We start from the raw sequence: 27,162 nt of genomic DNA on the forward strand, positions 1-27,162 counted from the left end.
CCAACTGACTGGAAGAGATCCATATTTATCCCTATTCCCAAGAAAGGTGATCCAACCGAATGTGGAAATTATAGAACAATATCATTAATATCACACCCAAGCAAAATTTTGCTGAAGATCATTCAAAAACAGCTGCAGCAGTATATCGAGAGGGAACTGCCAGAATTTCAGGCCGGTTTCAGAAGAGGACGTGGAACCAGGGATATCATGGCTGGTGTCAGATGGATCCTGGCTGAAAGCAGAGAATAACAGAAGGATGTTTACCTGTGTTTTATGGACTATGCCAAGGCATTCGACTGTGTAGATCATAACAAACTATGGATAACATTGCGAAGAATGGGAATTCCAGAACACTTAATTGCGCTCTTGAGGAACCTTTACATAGATCAAGAGGCGGTTGTTTGTACAGAACAAGGGAATACTGATTGGTTTAAAGTCAGGAAAGGTGTGCGTCAGGGTTGTATTCTTTCACCATACCTATTCAACCTGTATGCTGAGCAAATAATCTGAGAAGCTGGACTATATGAAGAAGAACAGGACATCGGGATTGGAGGAAGACTCATTAACAACCTGTGTTATGCAGATGACACAACCTTGCTTGCTGAAAGACAAAAGGAGTTGAAGCACATACTAATGAAGATCAAAAACCACAGTCTTCAGTGTGGATTGTACCTCAACATAAAGGAAACAAAAATCCTCACAACCGGACCAATGAGCAACGTCATGATAAATGGAGGAAAGGTGGAAGTTGTAAGGATTTCATTTTACTTGGATCCACAATCAACAGCCATGGAAGCAGCAGTCAAGAAATCAAATGACTCATTGCATTGGGTAAATCTGCTGCAAAGGACCTCTTTAAAGTGTTGAAAAGCAATGATGTCACCTTGAAGACTAAGGTGCTACTGAAAGCCACGGTATTTTCAATGCGTCATATGCATGTGAAAGCTGGACGATGAATAAGGAAGACCAAAAAAGAATTGATGCCTTTGAATTGTGGTTTTGGTGAAGAATATTGAATATACCATGGACTGCCAAAAGAACAAACAAATCTGTCTTGGAAGAAATACAGCGAGAATGCTCCTTTAGAAGCAAGGATGGCGAGACTGCGTCTTACATACTTTGGACATGTTGTCAGGAAGGATCAGTCCCTGGAGAGGGACACCATGCTTGGCAAAGTACAGGGTCAGCAGAAAAGAGGAAGACCCTCAACGAGGTGGATTGACACAGTGGCTGCAACAATGAGCTCAAGCATAACAACAGATTATAAGGATGGCGCAGGACTGGGCGGTGTTTCGTTCTGTTGTCCATAGGGTCGCTATGAGTTGGAACCAACTCAATGGCACCTAACAACAGCAATAACAACATAGAATGGAATACTACACAACAATAAAGAACAATGATGAATCTGCAAAACATCTCACAACATGGATGACTCTGGAGGGCATTAAGCTGAGTGAAATAAGTTAATAACAAAAGGACAAATATTGTATGAGACTATTATAAAAACCCAAGAAAAAGTTTACACACAGAAAAAAACAATCATTGATGGTTATGAGTGAGGGGAGGTGAAGAGAGGGGGAATCGCTAGATAGTAAAGTAGACAAGTATTAACTTTGGCGAAAGGAAAGACAACACACAAAATAGGGGAAGTCAGCACAATTTGACCAAGGCAAAGCCACAGAAGCTTCCTAGATACATCCAAACTCGAGTTAATCGGGCTGATAGCTGGGAACCATGGTCTTGGGAGACATCTAGATCAATTGGCATAACATAGGTTTTAAAGAAAATGTTTTACATCCTGTTTTGGTGAGTAGTGTCTGGTGTCTTAAAAGTTTGCAACCAGCCATCTAAAGTACATCTATTGGTCCCATCACATTCGGAGCAAAGGAGAATAAGGAAACCAAATACACAGGGAAAATATCAGCCCAAAGGACTAATGGGCCACATGAACCACAACTTCCACCAGCCTGAGCCCCGACGAACTAGGTCGTGCTTGACTACCACACTGACCCCTCTGACAGGGATCACAAGAGCAGATCCCAGACTGACCAGGAGAAGAATGTACAACAAAATTCAAATTCACAAAAAAAGACCAAACTTACTGGTCTGACAGAGACTGGAGAAACCTCCAAGACTACGGCTCCTGGACACCCTGTAAACTCAGGACTGAAGCCACTCCTGAAGTCCAGCTTTCAGTCAAAGATCAGACAGGCCTATAAAACAAATAATAGCACGCGTGAGGTATGCCCTTCTTAGTTCAATCAGGTATACGAGACAAAATGGGCAACAGCTGCCCGAAAGCAAAGAAGAGAAGGCAGGAAGGGACAGGAAACCTGGAGGAATGGACATGGGGGATCTGGGGTGTAAAGGGAAAGGGGGAGAGTGCTGACACATTGAGGAGATTGTAACCAATGTCACAAAATGGTCTGTGTATAAATTTTTGACTGAGAAACTAATATGAGCTTAAACTTCCACCTAAAACACAATAAAATTTTTTAAGAAGATTGTATTTGGGATATAATTTATATAGAAAAGTGGGAATTTAAGGGGCATCAAGGATATTAAAATAAATTCTATAAATTTAAAGATGTGTATGAAAAATACAAAACTTGACAGCAAACTTTATCCAAAGCCAGAACATGGAGATAAAAATGTATTTTACCTGACCAAAACAGAGTATTCCAACACACACACATACACACACTTATTTTGATAATAGTTAACTCTATTGAGCACTTTTAATGTACAATACACAGATTATCTAATTTAATTCTTACAATAACCTAGTCAATCAGGGATGGCTATTAATCTCAGTTTACTGATATGGAAATTGAGCAGCAGATGACAGAGTCGGGATTTGGACATAGGACTGGTAACCAGGACATTCACCAGCATAAATTGAGACTGGCCTTTATATGGACTGTGTCTATAAAATGTAAACTCCCGTAGTTAATGTTTATCTTTGAATTCATGTGGAGACAGAGAACACCTTTTAGGCTAGGATTTTTCTTTTTTCTAGCCTTTGTGACCTCCCAACAGCTTTATTGGCCCTCTCTCTGTCCAGTCCTCTGCAAGATCCTGGCTGCATGGTAGATAAGGGATGTTTACAGTCATCATTACCCTCCATCCTCACCTGTGGACGGCAGTGTAGCAACCACAAAGCTCATGTGTGTGCATTAACTCATTCGATCCCCATGACAACTCTGTAAATTATAGGGAAGGTTGTTACTAGGCCCATTTTAATGATAAGAAAATTCAGACCAGACACATTAAGGTCTCCAGGTGGATTCATAGCAGAGCAGAGATTTAACCCCCAGCCCAAAGTCCTCTCCACTAGTCCACATCGCAACAAAGGATACAGAAATGTGTGGTATCAACAGGGTGATGAAAGAAAAGAAAGGAAACAAATTTTTTTTGAAATGAAAAGATAGAGCTTTGAAAAGTAAGCATTCCTAACCAAAAAAATAAATACACCTCCATTTCCAAACGTAAAAATCAACGCCTTGAAAATTAATAAGCAGGAAAATAGGTAAGGAAACTGCATTTACAAATATAACGTGCTTCTTAGTTCAATCAGGTATATGAGACCAAATGGAAACAGCTGCCCAAAAGCAAAGACAAGAAGGCAGAAAGGGACAGGAAACCTGGACAAATGGATACGGGGAACCCGGAGTGTAAAGGGAAAGGGAGAGAGTGCTGACACAAGCAGCAACCTAGACATACACATGTGAAGACACTGTTGACACACATGAAGTCACCACAAATACACTGATGAAGCATGAGGCCAGTGGATACACAGGGGTTGGGAGCCATTGCACCTCAGCCACTGCTCACAGGACAACCTCAGGCAAGTCCTCTCTGCTTTCACTCTCTCACGTACAAAAGACAGCTCACCAGAGCAGTTACTCGTCCATAAAACAAGTTGAGAACCTTGGACACAAGAATACTTCAGCAAAATATATGATTACTTCCTGTCTAAAAGCATATTAATTAGGATATGTATCAAATGTGTGCAATTTAAGATAACCTAATAAACACCGTGTTACATAATTTTGTTGACTAGGCAGAGGCATCGCATGCCCACGAAGGGTGCCATAAAAATCAAATAACAAATTAAATTTTATTGCGATGTCTTTTTTTTTTTTTTTCATGGCAGAAAACAAATCAATGCTATGCTGTTATTCTAATATCCCTGGTGGTTCACTAAATCAGACTTCTACAAAAACACAATAAACTACCATCATCTTTCTTCTAGACATGTGCAATAGCTTCCAGGCTGACCCCCACATGTTTATTCTTGCTCTCATTCATTCTCCATAAGGCAGCAGGGTTATCGTTTCAAAATACAGGTACTATCACCCATTCCCCTGCCTAAAACCCTTCTGTGGCTTTCCATGGCTTGAACTCTTAAGCAGAGCCAAGAAAGCCCAGTGACCCAGAACTTACGTGCAACCCCATCTTCATCTCATCCTCCTTTTCCCCTCGCTCTCTATACTCCGGTTATTCAGAGTAAGTCTTCAGTAAACATTTGTTGAATGAACAAACAATGTATGAGGTTTTGTTTGTTTGTTTTTTAACAGAATGCAATATTTCAGTGAACCAAACCAACAAATGTTGAATTCCAGCCACCAACGATGGTCAAGTGGAAAAGAAGCCTGTAGGTACCAGGACCTCCTGCGGTTCTCTATTCTGCCTCCACACTTAGGTGCTGCCACAGCACGAGCCACACTGGGCTAAAGGTAAAACCTACCGGGACAAGATATCAGCAATTGCATAAGGTGATGCCTCAGCAAACCAACACCATAGCTACTCAAAAAGCCTCCTTATGTTGCAAAAGAAAGTAGTGCCCAGTGAGCACTGAAGCTAACGTAAGGGTTAACTCCAGGATTATTAGTGACAACAGCCTTCGTATAAGGGATTTATTTGATTACCTATCATGTTCCTTGGATTAAGGTGATAATAAGGAGAAAAAAGAAGAGTGAAATCATTTCAGTCTTGCACTAGCACTCCCCCTACCCCCCACTGGTGGGTGGGGATCTGGGATCTGTTTTTCTTCCGCAACCTTAAATGATCAAAATCACCCCAACAGCCTGGTACCATGCCAAAGGGTAGTGCCAAGGGACTTAAGGAACTTTCTAAAACCAGGCTTAAACCAGATTGTCTTGGCACTCATTTCAAAGAAGCTATCTGGCTGAAACATCTCTTGCTTGGTGTCAGCTTGAAAACGGAGTTGGGAGAAGGGAGGAGATGGGCCTCCTCTTGGAAGATGATAACCATAAACGAGGTTCAACTCCCAGAATCACGGGATAGGCCCATCCATTCTTCCAGGGCTTACACCGAATGACAAATAATGTCATTCAAACGATAATGTCTTCATCACTACAGGTGAAAAGAACTTGACAACCAGGAAAAGAAGGTTTTCTCTGTTGGTGATAATGCTACATTACCTTGTCTCCTGGAGAACTGGCAATTCTGAATTGAAGGTATACCAAAAAACCAAACCAAACCTGTTGCTGTCGAGTCAATTCTGGCTCATAGAGACCCTGTAGGACAGATTAGAACTGCCCCGTAGAGTTTCCAAGGAGCACCTGGTGGATTTGAACTGCTGACCTTTTGGTTAGCAGACATAGCTCTTAACCATTACACCACCAGGGTTTCCAAATTGAACGTATAAAAGAGCAAAAAACAGTAACTGGTCTAAAGCACCTCAGAACAGACCTTCATATGACAGACAGGCTTATCATTTGGCAGAGTACTGAATTCTGGAGGAAAAAAAAAATCCAGTATCCACAGCCTGAAGGATCCTTGAAAGCAGAAATTATATCTTATAGTCTCTGTATTCAGGAGCCCTGGCGGTGCAGTGGTTAAGATTTTGGCTGCGAACCAAAAGGTCAGCAGTTTGAATCTGCCAGCCACTCCCTGGAAACCCTGTTGGAATCAACTTGACGGCAATGCGTTTGGTTTAGTCTCTGTATTCACAGAGCCAGAGCACCTATACACTAAACCCTCAAAAGAATAAATAAATGAATTAATTTGGAAGATTTAAATTCAAGTCATGCATTACTATGGACTTTTACCAGCAATGGAATTTGAGATAAAATTTGAGTTTGAAGGTAGGATCAAAGTGACAGAAACATTTTAACTATAGCTGGCCATTTGTAAATGAGCAAGTTCGTGAATTAACCTCCCACATCTGCAAAAATTTTGATAAACCAAAACCATCATCTCTATGGCTTAAAGAAAGAAAAGTAGAGGGAATAAGGAGCTCGACAGCAACGTAATAGCAAGAACCTTGCTGCCACTCCTAGCTGTGTGCCCTCTGAGGCCGTGGGCTCTCCCCAAAGACACTTCTTTTTTTAGTTATTGTTCCATTGTATGTATAATGAGGGATATGAAACAGATGATAAATACGGTTCATTTCAAATCTGTTAAGCAAAGGTCTGTCAGTTTGTCATACTGTGGGGGCTTGCGTGTTACTGTGAAGCTGGAAGCTATGCCACCGGTATTGAGATACGAGCAGGGTCACCCATGGTGGACAGGTTTCGGCTGAGCTTCCAGACTAAGACAGACTAGGAAGAAGAACCCGGCAGTCTACTTCTGAAAAGCATTAGCCAGTGAAAACTTTATGAATAGCAGCGGAACATTGTCCAATACAGTGCTGGAAGATGAGCCCACCAGGTTGGAAGGCACTCAAAATATGACTGGGGAAGAGCTGCCTCCTCAAAGTAGAGCCAACCTTAATGACGTGGATGGAGTCAAGCTTTTGGGACCTTCATTTGCTGATGTGGCACTACTCAAAATGAGAAGAAACAGCTGAATACATGCATTAATAATCGGAACCTGGAATGTACAAAGTATGAACCTAGGAAAATTGGAAATCATCAAAAATGAAATGGAATGCATGAACATAGATATCCTAGGCATTAGTGAGCTGAAATGGACTGGTATTGGCCATTTTGAATCAGACAATCATACAATCTACTATGCTGGGATGAAAACTTGAAGAGGAATGGTGTTGCATTCATTGTCAAAAAGAACATTTCAAGATCTATCCTGAAGTATAACACTGTCAGTGATAGGATAATATCCATATGCCTACAAGGAAGACCAGTTAATACAGCTCTTATTCAAATTTATGCACTAACCACTAAAGCCAAAGATGAAGAAATAGAAGATTTCTACCAACTGCTGCAGTCTGAAATTGATGGAACATGCAATCAAGATGCATTGATAATTACTGGTGATTGGAATGGGAAAGTTGGAAACAGAGAAGAAAGATCAGTAGTTGGAAGATATGGCCTTGGTGATAGAATCAATGCCGAAGATCGAATGATAGAATTTTGCAAGACCAAAGGCTTCTTCATTGCAAATACCTTCTTTCACCAACGTAAATGGTGGCTATATACATGGCCCTCGTCAGATGGGACACACAGAAATCAAATTGACTATATCTGTGGAAAGAGACAATGGAAAAGCTCAATATCATCAGTCAGAACAAGGCCAGGGGCCAACTGTGGAACAGACCATCAATTGCTCATATGCAAGTTCAAGCTGAAACTGAAGAAAATCAGAGCAAGTCCATGAGAGCCAAACTATGACCTTCAGTATATCCCACCTGAATTTAGAGACCATCTGAAGAACAGATTTGGAGCATTGAACACTAGTAACCGAAGACCAGACGAGTTGTGGAATGCCATCAAGGACATCATCCATGAAGAAAGCAAGAGGTCATTGAAAAGACAGGAAAGAAAGAAAAGACCAATATGGATGTCAGAGGAGACTCTAAAACTTACTCTCAAACGTCGAGCAGCTAAAGCAAAAGGAAGAATTGATGAAGTAAAAGAACTGAGCAGAAGATTTCAAAGGGCCTCTCAAGAAGACAAAGTAAAGTATTACAATGACATGTGCAAAGAGCTGGAGATGGAAAACCAAAAGGGAAGAACACGCTCGGCGTTTCTCAAGCTGAAAGAATTGAAGAAAAACTTCAAGCCCCGAGTTGCAATAGTGAAGGATTCCATGGGAAAAATATTAAATGATGCAGGAAGCATCAAAAGAACATGGAAGGAATACACAGGGTCATTATACCAAAAAGAATTAGTCGATCTTCAAGCATTTCAAGAGGTGGCATATGATCAGGAACCAATGGTATTGAAGGAAGAAGTCCAAGCTGCTCTGAAGGCACTGGAGAAAAACAAGGCTCCAGGAATTGATGGAATATCAATTGAGATGTTTCAGCAAAGAGATGTAGCGCTGGAGGTGCTCACTCGTCTATGCCAAGAAATATGGAAGACAGCTTCCTGGCCAACTGACTGGAAGAGATCCATATTTATCCCTATTCCCAAGAAAGGTGATCCAACCGAATGTGGAAATTACAGAACAATATCATTAATATCACACCCAAGCAAAATTTTGCTGAAGATCATTCAAAGACAGCTACAGCAGTATATTGACAGGGAACTGCCAGAATTTCAGGCCGGTTTCAGAAGAGGACGTGGAACCAGGGATATCATGGCTGGTGTCAGATGGATCCTGGCTGAAAGCAGAGAATAACAGAAGGATGTTTACCTGTGTTTTATGGACTATGCCAAGGCATTCGACTGTGTAGATCATAACAAACTATGGATAACATTGCGAAGAATGGGAATTCCAGAACACTTAATTGTGCTCTTGAGGAACTTTTACATAGATCAAGAGGCGGTTGTTTGTACAGAACAAGGGGACACTGATTGGTTTAAAGTCAGGAAAGGTGTGCGTCAGGGTTGTATTCTTTCACCATACCTATTCAATCTGTATGCTGAGCAAATAATCCCGGAAGCTGGACTATATGAAGAAGAACGGGACATCAGGATTGGTGGAAGACTCATTAACAACCTGCGTTATGCAGATGACACAACCTTCCTTGCTGAAAGTGAAGAGGACTTGAAGCACTTACTAATGAAGATCAAGGACCACAGCCTTCAGTATGGATTACACCTCAACATAAGGAAAACAAAAGTCCTCACATCTGGACCAATAAGCAATATCATGATAAACGGAGAAAAGATTGAAGTTGTGAAGGATTTCATTTTACTTGGATCCACAATCAACAGCCATGGAAGCAGCAGTCAGGAAATCAAAAGATCGGTTGCACTGGGTAAATCTGCTGCAAAGGACTTCTTTAAAGTGTTGAAAAGCAAAGATGTCACCTTGAAGACTAAGGTGCGTCTGAGCCAAGCCATGGTATTTTCAATCGCATCATATGCATGTGAAAGCTGGACAATCAATAAGGAAGACGGAAGAAGAATTGATGCCTTTGAATTGTGGTGTTGGCGAAGAATATTGAATATACCACGGACTGCCAAAAGAACGAACAAATCTGTCTTAGAAGAAGTACAACCAGCATGCTCCTTAGAAGCAAGGATGGCGAGACTCCATCTTACATACTTTGGACATGTTGTCAGGAGGGATCAGTCCCTGGAGAAGGACATCATGCTTGGCAGAGTACAGGGTCAGCAGAAAAGAGGAAGACCCTCAACGAGATGGACTGACACAGTGGCTACAACAACGAGCTCAAGCATAATGATTGTAAGGATGGCTCAGGACCAGGCAGTGTTTCGCTCTGTTGTGCATGGAGTCGCTATGAGTCGGAACCGACTCAACGGCACCTAACAACAAGAACAAGCAAAGGTCGGCAGTTCGAACCCGCCAGCCGCTCCACAGGAGAAAGACATGACAGTCTACTTCTGTAAAGATTAAACCAAACCAAAGCCATCTGCATCTAGTCAATTCCGACTCATAGCAACCCTGTAGGACAGAATTGATCTGCTCCATAGGATTTCCAATGCTATAAATCCTTACAGAAGCAGACTGCCACATCTTTCTCCCGTGCAGCAACAGGTGGGTTTGAATCACCAACCTTTTGGTTAGTAGCCAAGTGCTTAACCTCTGTGCCACCAGGGGTCCTTATTACAGCCTAGGAAACCCCACTGGGCAGTTCTACTGTGTCCTGTAGGATCACTATGAGTTGGAATCAGCTCGATGGCACACAATAGCAACATAAAACAAGGAAATCCTCAACATGTTAATGACAACAACAGGAAGGAATCTATAAAGTTTCATATCATGGCATCTTGATTTTTCTATTTATGTACTCCTCTGTAAAGCTAATGAAAGCTGTGTATTGCCTCCTCAGAAAAGTGAACATATGAATAGATAAATAAAATTATGCATACAGCTTTAGAACTTTTACTAAATTCCTAAAGTAGACTCATTGGATTCCAAGTTAAAAGCCCCAGCTTAAACTAAAGCAGTGGATTGTGTTTTCAGTTGGAAAACAATTTCAAATGGATACAGAAGCTTCAGAGTGGGCAAGAAAAGCTGCTAATGAGAGGTAACATAAGACATTTTGTCAACACTCCCTATGAAGTATTCTTGCAAAAAAAAAATCAAACCTGAATCTAATAAAAACCTTTAGGTCTATTAGTTTACAAGAAATACAGAACTCAGAGGAACATGTTTTTAAAAATACTATGAGGATGAAATAATACAATCCAGAATTTGGGAAATTCTACAGGATCTATATTTTCTTTCCACCTATTCTTTCTGACTCTATTGCCTGGGACCTCTTCCTCCTGCCGAACTATGACAGTCCCGCAAGTGTCAGTCTTTGGTCTTCTATATCCAACCATTTCTTTGGAGAGTTTATCTTCCTTAACTACACCTACTGATGTCATCTCTCTTTTCTTCTTGTTTCTGTTTCTTTTAATCTATTCCACACAATCTAGTACTGCTTTATATTCTTCCCAAGATCAAGCTTAACAAGCATTTATTGAGAGCCTTCCATAAGCTGAAAGTATTGGGGAATTAAAGATGAGTCACCCATAGCTTTGGCCTTTAAGCCTCCTTACAACTAAGTGGTAGGATAATTAGGCAGTTGTTTGACATACAGTATGTGCAGCAAACATGTCTTTCACCTTTTTAATACGTTCCGGATCACTTAGAATTATGTCAGTACAGAGTAGGACCCTAATAAGTACTTGCTGACTTGTATTTCTATCAATACAGACCAGTTAATTGAAATATGTTGTTTTTCTCTCTTCTGTTATCTCTGCCTCTTCAAATGTTCTAGTTCTCCTCTAAGGCCCCCAATGCTATTCATTTGTGACAACTTACAAGGCTCTGTCCCCTCCTCATCTTTTCCTAATTTTTTTATTTTTAAAACTCAAACAAAGAAGGCTTTCCACCATAGTTGCACCATTAGCTATCATTTGAGAAAACGTCCTTCTATACTCTTAACTTTTTTTTTTTGCATATGTCTTTTATTATTTTTCTTTGTATGTTGATACCTATATTCAGATACCATTTAGAAGCAACTATAAGCTGACCCCTTTCCTCTCCTAGCCTGAAGTATTATATTGAATCCTTCTTAACTCAAATCTTCTATGGGATGGCCCCTTTTTCCTGGACAAATCAAAATATAAGAAAATAGTTTATTTCTACTGGGCCACAGTTTGATAAACTTAGGTACTTATAAAATGTCTGACCTGCTGTCAGCGCAGAAACTGTGGCTTGTTTCTACAAACCTCTAGTCTTTCTATATGATCCTCCAAATCATAGGGTAATGACCTAGCAATTGTGCCTGAAGATCTACTATTCGTCTGTTCTGAAATGTCATGCATAGTAAAAACCTATTTGGGGAATTGTTTTTGCCATTCTTCTTTCACTATAAAGAACAGGGTGCCTACAGGATGCTTCAGTGAGAAATGATTGTCATTGCAAGGCACAAACCGTGCTCCCAGTTAATGACGGCTAACAGTTGTAGGGTCTCCCTTCTGATCCCTAATACACCCACGTACAACCCCACATTCACTCACCACAAACCTCCCCGACAAAATATCCACGCCATTTTAATGACAACAACTCAGTTCATCAGAAAGATAAACCAAATGTGAAAATTACAAATTTCGTTGGAAAGTCATGCAAAGAAAAATGATTGAGATTCTGAATAATCTGAGAAAAAAGTTCATGAAACCATATTGCAGGCAAAATGCTCATCGATCAAAACGGTGTTTAAGTGTTAGCCATCTACTGAGAATGCAGTGGGAGCCTTCATATTTTGAGTTCTTTAAAGATAAGCTCAGCAATTTGCTGTTGGCCTATCTAAAGCAGAATAACAGAAGACTTCTTGTTGACCTTTCCAATTTCGATCCTACAAATATTGGCTTTTACAGTCATTTTAATCTTCTAAAAAATGTAAAATTTAAAAGAATATGAATTAAAGTTTTAAAATCCCACAGAAAACATGTAACTAAAGTAACTTTCATTTTAGTTTATTTGTCAATTAAAATTTTTAATTAACTTATTTCTTTCTAAAATGCAATAAATTATATGAACTCATTTTCCTGGAATTATTCTAGTCATCCATATGTCTATCAATATATACACAGAGAGTATTTGAAATGATGTTCACCAAATTTTACCAGTGGTTATGTCTGAGTTTTTAATCTTTTTTTCTTGTACTTTCATATACTACTTGACTTTTTTATTACAAGCATGTATCATTTTTACAAAAAAATAAAACCATTATTTCTTTTAAAATCCAATGGAACTTCACACATTAGAAGTCACAAGGAAAATCACTGTATGATAGTAAAGAAAAGATTATTTATCCCCAATCTTGTCTAGCACTATCATACAATAATTTGGGGTGGACTCCACCCCAGCTAGGGATTCTATCCCAGCTAGGGACTCCCAGCTTCCATGGTTGTGGGGTGGGAGGAGGATGACAAGCTGTCTGTCCCTCTGAATGATCTTGGAATCCAGAAGAGGGGTTTCCTCATATCAGGGATGCCCAAGTCATGCAGCAGAATTGAGGAAATTATTGTTAAAGGAAGTAACCCTTGATCTATGACTCAAAGGTCATGGAACAGGGTTGGGTAGCACAGGGAATGACTTTCCAGGCAGAGGAAACCACATACCGCAAAGGCAGTGACACCTCAGAATCTGTGTGCTGAATTACATTCCATACATTCAAATCAGCTCATAATCATTGCACTTCTATGACCTCCTGATTCCTTATCTATAAAATGGGACAGTAACCCTTGCCTGCCTACATCAAGAGTTGTTGTGAACTGGTACAAAGCAAGGTCATGGAAGCATCGCAGATACATCCAAACTCCCTGAGGAACCAAACTGTTGGGCTGAGGGCTGTGGGGAACCATAGCCTTGGGGAACATCTAGCTCAATTGGCATAACACAGTTTATAAAGAAAATGTTCTACATTCTACTATGGTGAGTAGCGTCTGGGGTCTTAAAAGCCTGTGAGCGGCCACCTAGGATACTCCACCGGTCTCACCCCTTTCAGAGAAAGAAAGAATGAAGAAAGCTAAAGATACAAGGGAAAGATGAGTCCAAAGGACTAATGGACCACATCTACCACGGCCTCCACCAGACTGAGTCCAGTACAACTAGATGGTGCCCAGCTACCACCACTGACTGCTCTGACGAGGATTACTATAGAAGGTCGCAGACAGAGCTGAAGAAAAATGCAGAACAAAATTCTAACTCAAAAAGAAAGATCAGACTTGCTGGCCTGACAGAGACTGCAGAAACCCTGAGAGTACGGCCCCTGGACACCCTATCAGCTCAGTAATGAAGTCACTCCTGAGTTTTACCCTTCAACGAGAGATTGGACAGGCCCATAAAAAAAACAGAAGACTCAAGGGGCACACCAGCCCTGGGTCAAGAACTAGAAGGCAGGAGGCGACAGGAAAGGCCGTAATAGGGAACCTAAGGTTGAGAAGGGAGAGTGTTGACATGTCATGGGGTTGTTAACCAATGTCATAAAACAATATGTGTACTATCTGTTTAATGAGAAACTAGTTTGTTCTGTAAACCTTCATCTAAAATACAATAAAAAGAAAAAGGAAAAAAATCAGTTGTTTTGAGGATTAAATAAAGAATATCAAAGTGCTATATAAACCGGACAGTCCCATTACCATTATGAAAGAGAAATATTGTGAAGGACTCCACGAAGATTCAACTCGATTATAATAACCCAGTGCCGTCAAGTCAATTCCGACTCATAGCGACCCTATAGGACAGAGTAGAACTGCCCCATAGAGTTTTCCAAGGAGCACCATATGTCTATTATAATAGCACTAAATAATACGTGGGTCAAAGAAGAAGTCTCAAGAGAAATTAAAAATATTTTGAACTAAATGCAAATATAACCTGTCAGAATTTTGGGGGATACAGCAAAAGCAGTGCTTAGGGAGAAAGTCATTGCATTAATTGCATATGCTAGAAAAGAAGATCTCACGTCAATAATCTAAATTTCCACCTTCCGAAACCAAACCAAACTCAGTGCCGTCGAGTCGATTCTGACTCATGGAGACCCTATAGAACAGAGTAGAACTGCCCCATAGGGTTTCCAAGGAGTGGCTGGCGGATTCGAACTGCTGACCTGTTGGTTAGCAGCCGTAGCACTTAACCATTACACCACCAGGGTTTCCGTTTCCACCTTAGGAAACTAGAAAAAGAAGAGTAAATTAAAAAAAAAAAAAAAGCAGAAAAAAAGAAATAGTAAAAATTAGAGCAGAAACCAATGAAACTGAAAACAGAAAGACAACAGAGAAAATCAATGAAACCAATAGCTGGTTCTTTGCAAAGAGCAATAACGTTGGTAAGCTTCTATCCAGGCTAACCAAGAAAAAAAGAGAAGTCACAAATTACTAATATCAGAAATGAAAGAGAGGCCATCACTACTGATCTCCTGAGCATTTAAGGAGATTAAAAAAAGGAGATAATAAAGGAATATTATGCCGACAAATTTACTTACAGTTGTTGTTGGGTGCCATCAAGTCAACTTCAACTTATAGTTAAGTGCTATGTGGCAAAAAGAATTCTGCCCTGGCTCTGTCACTTGCCATATCCCCTCTACAGGCCTCAGTTTCCTCATCTGTAAGTGACTTGGACCAAGAAACACTGAAGTCACCTCAGTGCTGGCATTTCATTTCTAAGTTCCCTTTAAATCTAGTCACCACTAACCAGCACATGGCTCCCCGCCCCCAACCAACTTTTTTATTCATCCGTAACCTTTACCTTGGCAGACAAAGTGTAAAATTCATCAAGTGCAGTAGACAGTCCATGGCACCTTTCCTGTTTTCCCCCATCCCCTCTACAGGAGCCCAACTATTCCAAGTTCAGCTGCGAAGCAGGGCCGCTGGGCAGTTAAGCAACCATTGTGTTCTGCCCAGAGGCCAAGGGCAGTCCTGAGCATCGTTGACTTTGTTTAGTTTTGAGGTGTGCTGGGATGAAAGGCACCTGGAAGTGGAAGTCATGGCCATTAATTAATTAATTGCAGTTGAGGGTTGGTTCTAAAGGGTAATTCCTTTGAAATTACTTTCCATCAAATAGTGACTGCCGCCAAGACATCAGATCTTCAGACCATTTTCCATTTCCTCAGTGCAAGTGTTTTTATTCCAGGATCTAAGATTCCATTCTGATCTGTCTCTGCTCTTATGAGTCCCTCTCCCCCGCCCTCCCTGTACAGCTGGGGTATATATGTGTGGGTGCATATGTGTGCATGTGTGTTTAATTTCTATTTCTTGGAAGGAAATTTATACCAGGCCAAATAACCCTTTTGTGAACTACGCTGAAAGATTAGTAAGACAACTGAGACTAATACCCACCTAGGGTTGTGAGCCACACCTCCAGTTACAACTGGAAGGGAGGAACAAACTGGCACATTGATGTGGCTCTAAACAACAACAATGTGTGTAAGCCTGGGGCACTGCCGACTGACCAAGAGGAAACACTTGTTGCACAATGATAAGATCTTGTTGGTACAGTTGTCAGAGAAGGGAACTCCCACAGCAAAGGGCATAAAACCATCCAGGGCAGTCTGGGGCGGCTCAGCTCTGTGGTGCCAGGGAGCAGAGCAGAGCCAGTCCAGCCCCACATGCAGATGGGACCATGAACTTCAGCCGCAGCTTCAGCCAGACCCCCTCAGTCTTCCTCCACGGCACAGGAGGAGGTTGGGGCCGGCCAGGGAGGTGCCCCCGAGCTCCCAGTGTCCATGGTGGTGCAGGCGGCGTCCGCATCTCCCTGTCCTCCACGAGGCCAAGCTGCCTGCCCCCTAGACGGTCATGGGGGTCCATAAGAGGCAGTTCCCTCCTAGGAGGAAATGAGAAGGAGACCATGCAGAACCTCAATGACCGGCTGGCCTCGTACTTGGAGAAGGTGCAGGCCCTAGAGGAAGCCAACGTGAAGCTGGAAACTCACATCCTGGAGTGGCATCAGCAAAGGGATCGCGGGGAGAAGCGAGATTACTCTCAATATGAGGAAAACATCAGTCGTCTACAGGAACAGGTAAGGTCCTGGGAGACCCTGGGGCTGGAGATGCAGCTAGCTGCATTTCCAGGGGATCTTCGGGAGGAGAAATCAGTACAGAAGACAATTTGTAGGAAAATGGCAGGTGAGCTCAAAGTAATTGTGCACAAAGGTATTTGAAGGTTTTATCTTCTTTATACCTTAAATTCGGGCTTTCGCAAGTCTGTTTTGTATAATTTATCTTCTATACATAAATTATGTGGGAAGTAAAGGCAGCAAATTTACAGAAATGCTAAGGCTATCTGAAAATGAGACTACCTCATTTTTCACCAAAAAACAGAAATCTAAAAAATGTAAGGCAACCTGCTGGCCTAAGTGTCCAGTATCACGTATGATCCAAAAATGTAGAAATAATAAGAGCCAATATTCAGTTTGTATGCTCGGTGCACAAGACACAAGTGAAGACTGACATTTTCATCACAACCATCAGCTCCACCTCAAAGTCCCAGAGACGGAGTGGTTATATCCACCCGTGAAAGACTGAGTTATACCATTTTGGCGATCACACTTAAAAGCTGTCACTTCACTAGCAGATGTCATTCTGACATCCCTGTGGGCTGCTAGAACATAGAGTTGCTCACAAGGCTGAGAATGACACATTTCTAGAAAAAAAAGAGTAAAATGAGCGTAATTATAGAATCTTAAGAGTCGGGATGGGTTATGAAGGACTTTTTCTAGAAAATAAATGACTTTTCAACCAAACATCTAAAAAGTTAAGTTCACGTACACTAACTAGAAGTAGAGGGAATGTGGTCACTTCGTTAGTTATTTTTAAAACTACGTAACCTTCCTCCTATATAAGGCACTCCCAGAAAATTCTCTGTAAGGTCATGACTTAACCTACCCTGGCAAGGGCATCACAGGTTTCTGGTATTTACACTACATTATTTCAAAACACCCAGCTGTCCTTGCCTGAATGTAGGAAGAATCAATCAAGATAGTATAACTCTGTCCTAGTAATGAATCCTAATTATAGAATAATCAACCTAATACCTGACTGTGTAATTACCTTAACTATATAGTGCATGGCTCCCTTTCCCAAGAAAACAAGGTGACTCAGCCATCTTCGCCATACCAGATCTGTTTAATAAAGGTGTTTTAGTTTTCAAATGGAGAGAATAGAAGATTTTTTAAAATGGACACCTGAGAACATGACTCCCAAAAGAAATGTGGTCAAATCATTTATTAGCTGACAGAAGAGAAAAAGAGCAAATGGGAAAAGGGGGAGGGAAGCATTTATTGAGCACCTTTTGTGTACCAGGCACCATGCTGGGCACTTAATCTACATATCAATAGAGCCTTCTGCAATGATGAAAACATGATGATTTATCTCACACAACAAGCCTGCAAAGAAATTGAAGCTCAGAAAAATTAAACAAGATATCCAAAGCCACCAGCAAGAAGCAGAGGTGGGAGTCTAACAAAGATCTTATTTGCAATGACCTCGAATTTCCCACTGCAATGTGGTGCGGACTAGTCTACCCCCTGCATAAATAACATTATTAATAAAGATAACACATCACATGTGCATTTTAATCATATAAAGCATATTTCATATCTCTTTATCTCAAAACTCTACAAAATAGGTATTTACAGATGAGGCTGAGACCAAGTGATTGTCTAAATTCTTTGGGACACAATTGAGAAAAACGAAAGGTGACAATGAGGAGGAGGGAACAGCTTGCCCATTCTACAGGCAGCCCAGGATTCTGGGCTCTAAGTTTAAATATGGAGCTTCTTCAGCTTCAAATACCACACATGCTTCTTTTCTGGTTTTGTTAATTCAGTCGTATTTTCTGTTTGAAGAAAGCAACTCTTTGAAATTGGGATTGTCTATCTAACCCCACATTCCCAGTTTGCAGACAAGAGAACAGAGGACCACCCTCCCAAGAGGTCACACAGCTGCCTGCTGCTGGAAGCCCTTCCTGGGACTTGCTGAAGTGCTATGACTAATACACAGTCCCTCCCCTCTTTTTGGGTTATTAAATATTATCCAAAAAGAGTATAAGAAATTGAGTTCAAAAATTAAGTCAATCCCTTTGAAACACAGAATTGGACCTAGTCATAGGGATTTTATACATAAATCCCCCTAATGGCTCTCAATATTTGGCATTTTGGTTTACCATCAAAAATTCTATTTTCGTCTCTCTAGTAGCTTTTGCACCCGGCACCAGTGATGCTACACTAACACACCAACCGTATCTTTTAAAAGCACGAACTAACAACCTTGGGGTGAGTCCAGGTACTTAATTACAACGTACAATGTAAAATCCATGCCTCATATCTTACTTCTCAGTCTATCTTCATCCATTCATTACTATAAAGGATGTTTCAGAAATAGGGGCTGTCTCATAATATTGTATTAAGAATGCTCAAACAGTTGGAAATCCCAGTTTTTAAATGGGATCTTTATCAAATGCATTTCAGAACTCATCACTCATGTACTATGAGAATGCTGGCTTGGGAAATTAGACTATTGACATGGCTTTGCAATTGACAAATTATCAGTTTAACTCCCAAAAGTCAAATAACCCCACAGATGGTATTTTTGATTTCCTAATTCTGTGGAATTTATGGTATGGTTTTTCTGGATGTCAATCAGTACCTCATATCCAGTTGGCATCGAATTGACTCTGACTCATAGCGACCCCCTCCATGTGCGTCAGAGTAGAATTGTGCTTCATAGCGTTTTCAAAGGCTGATTTTTTTTTCAGGAAACAGACTAACTCAGTGTACAAGTAAGCAAAGCTTTAAAAAAAAAAAAAAAAAAAACCTAGTCCTTGAGGATATTGGTTCTAATTACGAAAGTGCTGGATTTTAAAAAAGAAAATTATATAATTCACATTTTTCTGAGCTAATTTTGATGCCTTTGAATTGTGATGTTGGTGAAGAATATTGAATATACCATGGACTGCCAAAAGAATGAACAAATCTGTCTTGGAAGAAGTACAGCCAGAATGTTTATTAGAAGCAAGGATGGTGAGACTACATCTCACGGACCTTTGGACATGTTATCAGGAGGGATCCGTCCCTGGAGAAAGACAGCATGCTCGGTAAAGTGGAAGGTCATCGAAAAAGAGGAAGACCCTCAATGAGATGGATTGACACAGTGAGCTCAAGCATAATAACGATTTTGAGAATGGCACAGGACTAGGCAGTGTTTCGTTCTGTTGTACACAGGTAGCTATGAGTAGAAACCGACTCGAGGGCACCTAACAACAACAACTGAATTAATTCAGTGTCAACTAATTTTTTGAAGTGTCTACAGTGTGCAAAGAATATGCTAAATATTTTATGTTATTTTATGTCACCTCTTCTAACGTAATTCCGAAAACTCTTTGATGAAGTAGCTATTATTTTTTATGAAGAAATTGAGACTCAGACAACGTTGGTTAATCACGAGTGGGAGCAGGATCCCAGCCCCACTCTTCAGGTTCCAGACCCAGTATTCTTACCACCTCTGAATCCTGCTATTGTGCATTCATGACACCAAATTCCATGAAATCAGTGGAGCTTTAAACAGGACCAGATCTTTTTTAAGGTGCCTTTGTATTGAAGTATAACTTTGTCCTGAGAAAATCCTTTCTAAATAAAGAAATTCACTGTATAAATACAAAGGAAATGTCACAGGATTCTCTGGCTCCAACTGAATTACCAAAGTTTAGAGCTGGGACTTCTAAGGTCTAAGTCTGTTCCCAGTACAAAGGCCTCACTTAAAGGATGATGAAGCTGAAGCCCGGTGACTGGCCCACAGTCACACTGATGGTAAGGAACACAGCCAGAACCAAAACCTGCCTGGTTCTAGTTCACCATTCTATCCAATATAAGACTTTTGACTTTGAGACATTTTCCACCCTATTTAAGACAAAGACATGTATGATGTGTGCACTATTTCTCGACTATTATGTACTAGAAGTATTTACAAATCACGTATGTATAAATAATCGCTTAGATAAACACTTTCAGCAATATTTCTCTTTTTAATGTGAAAAAAGTATATGAGCATCTAGTGAAAGCCTTTAAGTGGAGACTTTAACAAAGCTAAAGGTTATTAAGCTGCTTTATTAGATGGTAAAGAATTATTTCAGTTAATATTTTAATAGCTACCATTGGGGCATTCTGATCATGGCAAAAGTTACAAACACATGCGTGTTTCTCAAGTTATATGTATTGCTGTAGACACTGAGCAAAAAAAAAAGAAGTGCTCTGTGATGACTATCATAAAATACATCTAAAACTAGTCTGTCAGGGCTCCAATAACACTGGTCAAAAACACGGTGCCATCACAAGGAAGAATTATGTTCATTTAAAATAATAATTATCCTTTCAGAGATATGAACTAATATTCACAATAAAAAACGGATCAGAGCTTAAACTCTGTTTTACATCTTCAGATGCAGATAAGCACAAGCAAAATGCAAAGACATATTCATGATATTAGAAAGTTAAAAGGCGTTCTGAATAATCAGTCTTTCCCCTTCCTTTTAAAGTATTCTTTCAGCAGTTATATCCGTGTAAAAAAAGACAGTGAAATTGACTGCAGATCATATCTTTTTTCTTTACCATGAAATCGTTCTTGTGCTTCACACCTAGTAGGTGCTCAAAAAATATTTATTGCTTTGATTACTCATTGTTTTACCTACACGAAGAATAGTTGTCTACGCTAATAAATAATATACCCAGGAAACTAGAGGGCAGAAATGCAGCTCTCCTGTGTGAGTGTGTCCAACTGGAAATGACCCTTGGTTTATCTTTTACAGATAATGGATGGTAAAATAAACAATGCTCAGGTCATTGTACTCATTGACAATGCCAGGATGGCAGTGAATGACTTCAGCCTCAAGTAAGTTCCTTCTTGACAATGTTGTGTTTGTTTGTTGTTACATTGTTTTTATTGTTGTTGTTGTTGCAAAAGGAAAACTTACCTCATAACTGTCAGAGTAGATCACCAGACCATTCTTCCTAGGTGCCTCTGGGTGGATTTGAACTGCCAAACTTTGTGGTTAGTATCCAAGCACTGAGCCATTTCCACCACCCAGAAACATCCCATAATGTCCACAATGAACTTTAAAATACTTCAGCAAAGAATATAGAGGAGATAAATATGGCAAAATGTTCATGGTTGCTAAGTCTAGATGATGGGCATGTGGCTGTTTATTACTCTGGTCTTACTATCATTAAAGAACTAACATTGAGTCAGAATTATAGAAAAATGTGGCATGGAACAGACATACAAAGAATGCACGACATGTATGTACTTGCTGTCATGAAACCTAAAAAGTAGTAGCCTCACCTCTTAACTGAGGGGGGCTCCTTATACACAGTCTTCCAACAACAGGTGTACTCTTCCCTTTCTTCTAACCACAGGTATGAAAATGAACAGTCCTTCAAGAAAGACTTGGAAGTTGAAGTTGAGGGTCTCCGAAAGACCTTGGATGATCTGACCATTGTCACGACAGACCTGGAACAGGAGGTCGAGGGAATGAGGAAAGAGCTCATCCTGATGAAGAAGCACCATGAGCAGGTAGGACTCCCCCAGGAAAACATTAACCTACATACTTCAGGGCAATTCAATAGCTACAGACACCACCATTTAGATGCCAGTCCTATTGTCCTTCAACCTGAAGAATTAGAAACCAAATTAAAAACCCCTTGACATCGAGTTAACTCCGACTCATGCTGACATCACGTGTGTCACAGTAGAATTGTGCTCCACAGGGTTTTCAGTGGCTGAGTTTTTGGAAATAGATCACCACGTCTTCCGAGGCATCTCTGGGTAAATTCAAACCACCAACCTTTTGGTGAGCAGCTGAGCACAGTGACCATCTGTACCACCTAGGGACTCCAAAGAATTACAAAAAAACGACATAAATATCTCATGTTTCCCAATTTCAAGGTTATCTTCTTAGATGTCAAATACAACAGCCAAAGGTCAATCAAAATTCATGATGAATTGGTCAACAATTTTGCTAACCCATAATGTTTACCTAGACTTGTTTTTGAATATGATACCGTAAGAATAAATGTCTCAGACTGAACTTCCTTTATTGACCCAATGTGAAGCAAATTGGAGGACAAGAGAATAAGGGTAATGGAACAGTGGCCAAGCTGAATAAAATGAGTGGCAAAAATTAAGAATCCTAATTTCCAGAAGCATTTAACTGACTTTTCAAAAGTCACCACCCATCTAAATTCCCCGAAAGTCTGATAAGATGATAGAGAAACAATCCCCATTTTAGGCAAACAAAATTGTTTCTGAACATCAAAGAGGCCCTGTTTCTGAATAGCTGGTTAGACAATGATTGTTAATTAAACCTTTCCTGCGGCTGCTTAGTTTTCATGAAATCCTCTGGGCGTTAGCCCTACTGAGTCCTAGTGCGTTTGACAAGATTTTTTAAAAGCCTCTACACCCTTTGGCTTTGGGTTATTGAACTGCTTCTCAAAAGCTTTGGCCTACAACCTGAAATGTTCAACTGCTTAATTACGTAACCACATCACCAACGAACAACATTTCCTAAGCAGGACTTCATGCGCTACGTAAGCATAATTATTTCTGAAATGTTTTTCAACCAGGGATTAAGTAGTAGTCACAAAGGCCATTTAATTACCTGTCTAGTGTTATTCTTTGCCTTATAAAATTATAAGAGAAAAAAATCATATAATGTTTTGTCATCAACAAATAATAACTGAGAAACAAAATACAACCAGTGAAAGGGTAGCAACCACAGAAACATAATTTTTAAAATACTCCCTTACTCCTCCCAATCAATATACCTCCCCCGCCAATTGTCAGAAATGATTCCTTTTCTGTCTCTGTTATTAAACAGGAAGTGGAGAAACAGCATGCGCCAAATGACTTCAAGGTCAATGTGAAGGTGGATACAACCCCAGGGGAAGATTTGATTAAGATCCTGGAGGATATGAGGCAGGAATATGAGTCTATAATAAAAAAGAAGCATCAAGACTTAGACACTTGGTTTAAAGAGCAGGTAAAAGAAAGGTGCTCAAACATCCTAAAGGTGCTATTGCCATGTGGTCCCATTGCCAATGTCTCCGCCCTTTGCTTGGTCTTACAGTCTGCAGCCATGTCCCAGGAGGTGACCACTCCGGCAGTTGTTCAGAGCAACCAAAGTGACATCCATGAGCTGAAGCGGACTTTCCAGGCCCTGGAGATTGACCTGCAGGCGCAGTGCAGCAGGGTGAGTCTGGACTATGAAATTCCTGGGCCTGGTACCACCTCCTCCACAAAGCCTTCCTTGACCTCTCTTCCCAGCCCCAGCTGCTCAACTCCCTGGGAACAACTCTCACTTTCCACTTTCCATCCAAATTGCTCATGATGAGAATGAAAATAAGAGCTATCATTTACTGAGTGTCCACTTTGTGCCCGATGTTGTGCTAGGTAGTTAAGTATATTAGATGTTGTTAATCTTCACGTTAACCTTCCCAGGTAGGTCTTAGTAGCCCCATGTTAGCAATGAGGACACTAAAGCTACAAATGGTGAAATAAATTGGCCAAGGTCACACAGCTTGCAAGTGCCCAATGGTGAAGCCACATGGTGTTTTGGGATGGAAAAGTTCTAGACCCCCATAATTTCTATTTACCAGAGGGGAAAAAATATATACATGTAGAAGGTAAACATCAGGTCAGTTCAAGGCAGTATACGCCCAATCCCAAATGATAGACAATAAACACTACAGGAGTGCAGATCAGTGGCCAACAGTTCCCTGATACAAGGGTTTATGCACAAAAAATGGGGCTTCCGAAGCCTCGACATAGGTCAACTCCAGATTGCCCAAGCCCCAAACCTGTATGTCAACCTCCGTCTCACCTTTGTATCCCCAGCAGCTACCACAACACTTATGAGAAGGCTCAACCTATTCTAAGTCTTCAATAAGGGCATGTTACCGACGCAATCAATTCTTCAATCTTCAATATCATTTCCTCTTTCAGAAATCTGCTTTGGAAAACATGTTGTCAGAAACCAAGTCACGGTACACCTACCAGCTCCAGGACATGCAACAGATCATCTCCCACTACGAGGAGGAACTGAGGCACCTCCGCCATGACCTGGAGCGGCAGAACAACGAATACAAGGTCCTCCTAGGCATCAAAACACACCTCGAGAAGGAGATTGCCACCTATCGCCAGCTTCTGGAGGGAGAGAGTGAAGGGTAAGGCAAGGGCTGGCGGGAGAAGAGGAATGCAAACAAGAGGCATCCAACTTGTGTTTGCATTCATGTCTCTGACAGTGTCTATAACCAATTGTCACTCTAGAGAAGAAATGTTTCATGTTGAATTTCTCCTGAAGATATTTACGTCAGGCTGTATTTCATTAAGCAACAAGAGTGAATTAGTCAGCTACGGCATCACTCCCACAAATGCTAAAATTCGAGGTCAGAACAGTTAAAAATAATGGATTAATATATGTATAAAGAAACAACTAAGATGGTTTGGCTGTAGTGTTTCCCAGTGGGAATGTACACAATTCTGGCTCCAAAAAAAGGAATGTTTTAGTCTAACAGCAGGAAAAGATTCATAAGAGATTTAGATATCTAGGCTTTCAATCTATTATTTCTGACCACCCCAGGAAATTGCAGTAGCTGGCCACATAAGGGGTACACACATGGTCATAGAATGTATGTACCCCTTAGAAGATATTTTAAAATGCACAAATAAAAAGTCACTGGACCAAACTTTGAACAGTCTGAGGAGCCCAAGGGTCTCAGGCTTGAAGCCCAGAGCCTAGAAGGGGGTGGAGGCAAAGCCCACAGCCAGCTGAAAGGAGCATAGGTTTTGGTGGACTTCCCCTGACCCCAGGGTTAGTTGGAGGCAGCACCCACTGTCTTTTGGATCTAGGAAGATTTTCCCGGGAACTCATAGCCTTGTGACAACCCACCTCGGACAATTATCTTCATTAAAGAGCTGAGAATTTACAAGAAGGCAAAGGAAGTTAGTTCATCCTGAGTTTTTATGATTGCTGCTAATACTAAAATGAACTTTAACCGTTACCACTTTTACAGGATAATAGAAGACTCCAAGTCAAGTGTGAAAGGTAAGAAAAAAGTCTTACATGCTCTCAAATGTACTGGTTAATTTTGCTCCCAGGAGGCCAGAAATTTTGAATCAACAGATTATGTTATACAGAACAAAGTAAGCTTTCAATATCGTCCTCAACGATATATATGAAAGCTCTCTGCAGGCAAGAAAAGGAATAGGAAAGATAAAGAAACAACAACGAAGATTGTAATTTGTTTAGCCCAGTGTTCCCAAACTTCTTTGACCTGGGAATCCTGTTTTTCTCAGGTTACCTTTACCACCTCACAGAGGAATTCCAGGGAACCACAGTTTGGGACAAGCTATACTTGCTGATTAATTTGTAGTAAAATTGTTCTAAGGTATTGGAGACTCAAAGAATCAGAGGTGGAGGAATCGTCACATAACAGCTGGTCTAACTGATACCCCTCTATAAGATCCTGACAGATGGTCCTTCAGCCTCTCCTTATCCATCTCTAGGGATGGGGAACCCATTACTTTATAAGATGGCACAATTGACAGTTGGAGAGTTTTGATTTTAAAGTTCTCCCTTGTATTTCTATTAATGCTTTCAATTCTGCCCTCAGATCCGGAATCAGTTTATTGATGTGTCAACAAGGTGTTTATTCAAAAATGTCATATTTTTGAGAACAGTGACCATGATAAACATTCCCTCGTCTGGCATGCTTTCTAGACCTGTGACTGCCCTCAGCCCACTTGCGTATATTAAGGTCTTTCTTAAAATGAGGGGCCCAGAAGGGCATTTAGTGCTTTGTAAGCTCATAGAGTCTGTGGTCTAAGCACTACAAAGCCCACACAGGCATACAGGACTTCTCTGGTCAGAAACTAGATTCTACATTAGGCATGCCTGGGATTAAGGGCTTCATCTCTAGAAGGTGACACTGTCGGTACATATTCTTTTTCTGGAGAATGGGAGGAAAGTCTTTCCTTTGTGAGGTTCCTTTCACTCAGAAGAGCCTGCCACATTGCTTAGTGATTCTTTGGAAGGCACAGAAGTTCAGGTCCTGGGAGCAGGGAACTGAAAGTACAGTTCAGATGGTGAAAGGAGCATGGTAATGACCTCTTCATTGCTTCTTCCCCTCAGTGTCTACAGCTCCAAAGATCAAGGCCATCACACAGGAGAGCATCAACGGAAGAATAGTTCTTTCTCAAGTGAATGAGATCCAAAAGTCTGTGTGAGACCAATAAAAGCTTTTGCCTGTTGTAAAAACTATTTGTTCTCAATGGAAAGTCCTTGTCCCGCCACTCAGGGAAGTCCTAAGAGGTACCCTTTGAGTTCTCAAACTCAAAAACTTGGATTTTCTCTGACTTTCTATAATGATTGAAATATATTGGTGCATTTTTTTAATCAAAATATGAGCTTATGAGTTTAGAGCTCTGTTTTCCTACTACAGTCTTCTGATTCCCATTGTTCTACATCTATTTTGTAACCAATAAACTGCACACTAGCTACATTGTGTGTATATATATAAATATATATATGTATGTGTATATATACACACACTCACACACACACATATACATACATGTACATGTACGTGTATATATATCATGGAGCCCTGGTGGCACAGTAGTTAAGCAGCTGGTTGCTAACCAAAAAAGTCATGTCATGAGATAGGACCCTAAGGTCTCGTCCTAACCAGAGGTTCTCAGCATTGCCCACGAAAGATCCAGAGGGACCTCAATGACTTAAGTGTGTCCATAGCAGCTGAACACTGATCAGAATTGTTACCCTG

General features: G+C 40.7%; 1 protein-coding gene across 1 annotated transcript; it reads left to right on the forward strand.

Moving 5' to 3' along the window:
* The first annotated feature begins 15,046 nt into the window (after positions 1-15,046).
* KRT23 (keratin 23) lies at positions 15,047-26,928 on the forward strand. The gene is made up of 8 exons (XM_003414720.3): positions 15,047-16,350; positions 21,132-21,214; positions 21,739-21,895; positions 23,199-23,360; positions 23,448-23,570; positions 24,323-24,543; positions 25,393-25,424; positions 26,511-26,928. The coding sequence occupies exons 1-8, from the start codon at positions 15,955-15,957 to the stop codon at positions 26,603-26,605; spliced, it is 1,269 nt and encodes a 422-aa protein (XP_003414768.2). The 5' UTR covers positions 15,047-15,954; the 3' UTR covers positions 26,606-26,928.
* Positions 26,929-27,162: the final 234 nt, after the last annotated feature.

The sequence above is a fragment of the Loxodonta africana genome, chromosome 18 (assembly GCF_030014295.1).
Source record: "Loxodonta africana isolate mLoxAfr1 chromosome 18, mLoxAfr1.hap2, whole genome shotgun sequence".
NCBI classification, from domain to species: domain Eukaryota; kingdom Metazoa; phylum Chordata; class Mammalia; order Proboscidea; family Elephantidae; genus Loxodonta; species Loxodonta africana.